We start from the raw sequence: 3537 nt of genomic DNA, 5'->3' as shown, positions 1-3537 counted from the left end.
ATTGATCTTTTTCAAAGGAAGAGGTTCGAGAGGTTAAAGACACTTGTTCAAGTATTGCTTGGATCGATAAGAAAAAACTGTTATGTTAAATGTACTATAAAGTTGATACCATATAAACAAACACGAAAAATATGCAAGTTAGTGTAGTTAATATTGTTCCTTTATAATACTGAATGGAGTAGAATGAAATAAAATAAATAAAAATATTACTATTTTATGGTAGAATTAACTAATTAATATTAACTCCCAAATTCAAATATATTTATAAAAATTGAAAAGGGGGTCCCACTCCATTATATCCTTTTCTTTTAAATTAAATTAAACAATATTTAAAACATAAATAACAAAAAAGACAATATTATATACCAAACCTTAGACAAATAGACTTGTAATAAAGAAAAGACCATAACAAACCAAACACCAATCACAACAACTAAAAAAAACCACTCTGTTTCGAGTACAAACAACTTGACAATTATTTACTAATAACAAGTACATAATAAATAAAAACAACATCATAAATCGACAAGTAGAAAGCAACAACAAAAGAAAAGCAAGTACAATTCCATGACTCATCGAAGATGCATGAATTGGTCACATCACAATCACAACAATACTATAATAACCAATCACTTAACAATCTTATGTATCTGATGTTGTTGTTGTTGCTGATTCTGATTCTGCATTAGTTGTTGAAGATTCAAACGAGAGCATGATCTTGCCACCTCACCAGCTAATGGAATCACAGGAAGACTGTCACAATTGCATATCTCAATCATGAATCCATCTGGATCATGAAAAAATAACTGATCTACTTGAATTCCACCTTCCTCTACTATTGCTCTAACGTAATCGATTTCCATTTCTTTCAGCTTTTTCTCAACTGCTCCCATACTCTCACACTGACAATTTACCAATTCAAAAACAATCATATATTGAGGGAAAAAATAAGTGATTAAATTTTAGAGATTTTTATAGTGTAATTTATGTAAAAAATTTAAAGCTAAAATAAACACGTCTCATATTTCATACAATGAAAATTAATGGAATATTTCCTACAACAATATATAGTAATTAATGATGTCATATTTCATACAATAATGATATAAGTGAAATATAAGTGAAATATAAGTGAAATATAAGTGAAATTAACTCCGTCCTACAACAATATTAGTTGATTTTTTTGGACAATTATTAATGATTTTTTTATTTTATTATATACTAATAATGATAAATATAAGTGAAATATCTCTTATAACCAAATATTTTATTTTAAAAAATACTTTTATTTTAAATATAATACTCTTAAATATTTAATAAATTCTTTTCTTCATAAAAAAAATTATTTTTAAAATATAAAAATTTCAAAGAAACACTTAAAAAGAAAGAGAAAACGTATTAGGTAAAATGTCTTGACTTATTAATGCTATGATAGCTACTATAGAATGAATGATAGGATGTTAGGCAAAGCAAATTAATGATGTTATATTTCATTAATTAATATAATAATGCATGTATTATTTACTTTTTGAAAAAAATAAAATAATTTTAAAAATATAGAATTAATTTTAAAAAATTAAATTCATAATTTTAGTAATAAAAAAATTTAAAAATAAATTTAATTTATTTTTCTTTCAATTTACAAAAACCTTATCACCCCAAAACAAAAGTAGATGATAAAGACCTTAAAGATTGCATAAATGTCCGTGATATCACACACATATGTTTAATTTTATTTTTGGATTTTTTCTATACAGTCACTTTAGGCCATTTCTTTATCAAGTTCCTTCATCAATTGAATCACGTCTTTTATTTTTATTTTTTAAACCTGAACAACAATAATCAACAAACAATAATATAAAATTTACTGAAAATGTTTACCTGAAAAGATATATGATTATCCTTTGGATTAATTTCTGTTTTCTTTGGTAACTTTTCTGGGTTCTCTGCTTCTAACAAATGAATACCAATCCCAAACCCAAATAGCCTGCAAATTAAATTTCACCATACACAAAAATCAAATTTCATATATAAAATCAACAAAAAAAATTTAATTTCTAAGAAGAATAAATAAATAAATAATACCATGCTCCATCAAAATTAAAAGAACCAGGCCTTCTAATTGGGAAGAAACCAAGAACATTCTGGTAAAAATCCATTGATTCTTCCACTGATCTGCATATGAGTGATATATGATTCACAGATTTCAAGTGCAAAGGGTTTCCAACACTTTCCTTCATTTTCTCAAACAAATCAACACCCGATTGAACAAAATAAGAAAGATAAAGGTATCAAAAAATGATTATAAATAAAAACTTTTGAGAAAATTAATGAATGTGATTACAAATATTGTCAAGGAATACAAGAGGTAGAAAAATGAAACAAAAAATGTTTGGTTGTAAGATATGTCACGGAATTTACATAACAGGATACTTGGTTTATATAAAGATGGAGAAGCTACGAATGTTTGCCACGTGTCCGTATGTGTCATACGTGTCGGTTACGTATTTTGTACGTGATATGATAAAAACACACGTTGGTGACTAGGATTGTGTTATGTGGGGCCCTGACACGTGAGATGATGTGTTTTGATATATACGGTTAAGGTTATTGTGATTAGGATGGATTTATATTGTTTTTCCTAACTTATCTTAGTTAGTATCTTTGTCTCCCAATTCAAGTTCTAAACTATTTTATAATTTTAAAAAGGACTAATATTGATGCTACGGGTGTTTAAATTTAAATTCATTCAAATAAATATTGGAATGTTGTTGATAGGAGAAGATTCAATCGCTTTTTTGATTGATTTAAGATTTTTATGATTTTTTTGTGCAACGATTTGAAAATGAATATATGTGTGTGTGTGTAAGAGAGAGTGTGTGTGTGTGAGAGAGAGAGTATTGATTATGTAGGAGAAATGAAGAATGTATTGATTATTTGTTGATCTCTTTGATCTGAACTTATGTATAATACAAATATAAAGTGACTTCCTATTTATAATGAGACTAATTGCACATAAAGTAATCTCTAATTAACTAACTAATTGACTTTAACAACTTGTATTCGGCTCTGTCGAATACACACACCTTAGACTACTAGAAACTGTATTCGACTCTATGTCGAATACATGCATATTCAACTACTATAAAATGTATTTGACTTTCTATCGAATACATATAACTTCGACTCGGTCGAATCCTGCATTTACAAACATGTTTAACACAAAATTACATATTTAACACACCACTTAATTCATTGTATCTAATATATCTACATTTATCATAGTTCTCAATCTCTTAAACAGATCCACATGCACATCCTTTGTCATGATGTATGTAATCTGATTCTTAGTTATGTAGTGCTCTAAGTTTAGTTTCCCATTTGTTACTTGCTCTCTATGATAATGGAATCTCATCTCAATGTGTTTGCTTCATCCATGTGCTATTAGATTCTTAGCCAAATTGATAGCAGACATGTGATCAATCTTCATGATCATTGCTCCATGATTCTTACCTGCAATTTCCTTAATCAGATTCA

General features: G+C 27.2%; 1 protein-coding gene across 1 annotated transcript; it reads right to left on the bottom strand.

Moving 5' to 3' along the window:
- Nucleotides 1-341: 341 nt before the first annotated feature.
- LOC127107594 (glyoxylase I 4) lies at nucleotides 342-2410 on the bottom strand. Its single transcript, XM_051044888.1, has 3 exons — nucleotides 2086-2410; nucleotides 1882-1987; nucleotides 342-902 (listed from the first exon to the last, which is right to left on the bottom strand). Exons 1-3 carry the CDS (start codon nucleotides 2238-2240, stop codon nucleotides 630-632), a joined length of 534 nt encoding a protein of 177 aa, XP_050900845.1. The 5' UTR covers nucleotides 2241-2410; the 3' UTR covers nucleotides 342-629.
- Between the last annotated feature and the right edge of the window lie 1127 nt (nucleotides 2411-3537).

The sequence above is a fragment of the Lathyrus oleraceus genome, chromosome 7 (genome assembly GCF_024323335.1).
Source record: "Lathyrus oleraceus cultivar Zhongwan6 chromosome 7, CAAS_Psat_ZW6_1.0, whole genome shotgun sequence".
Lineage (NCBI taxonomy): Eukaryota > Viridiplantae > Streptophyta > Magnoliopsida > Fabales > Fabaceae > Lathyrus > Lathyrus oleraceus.
This window is presented reverse-complemented; position numbering and strand designations above follow the sequence as displayed.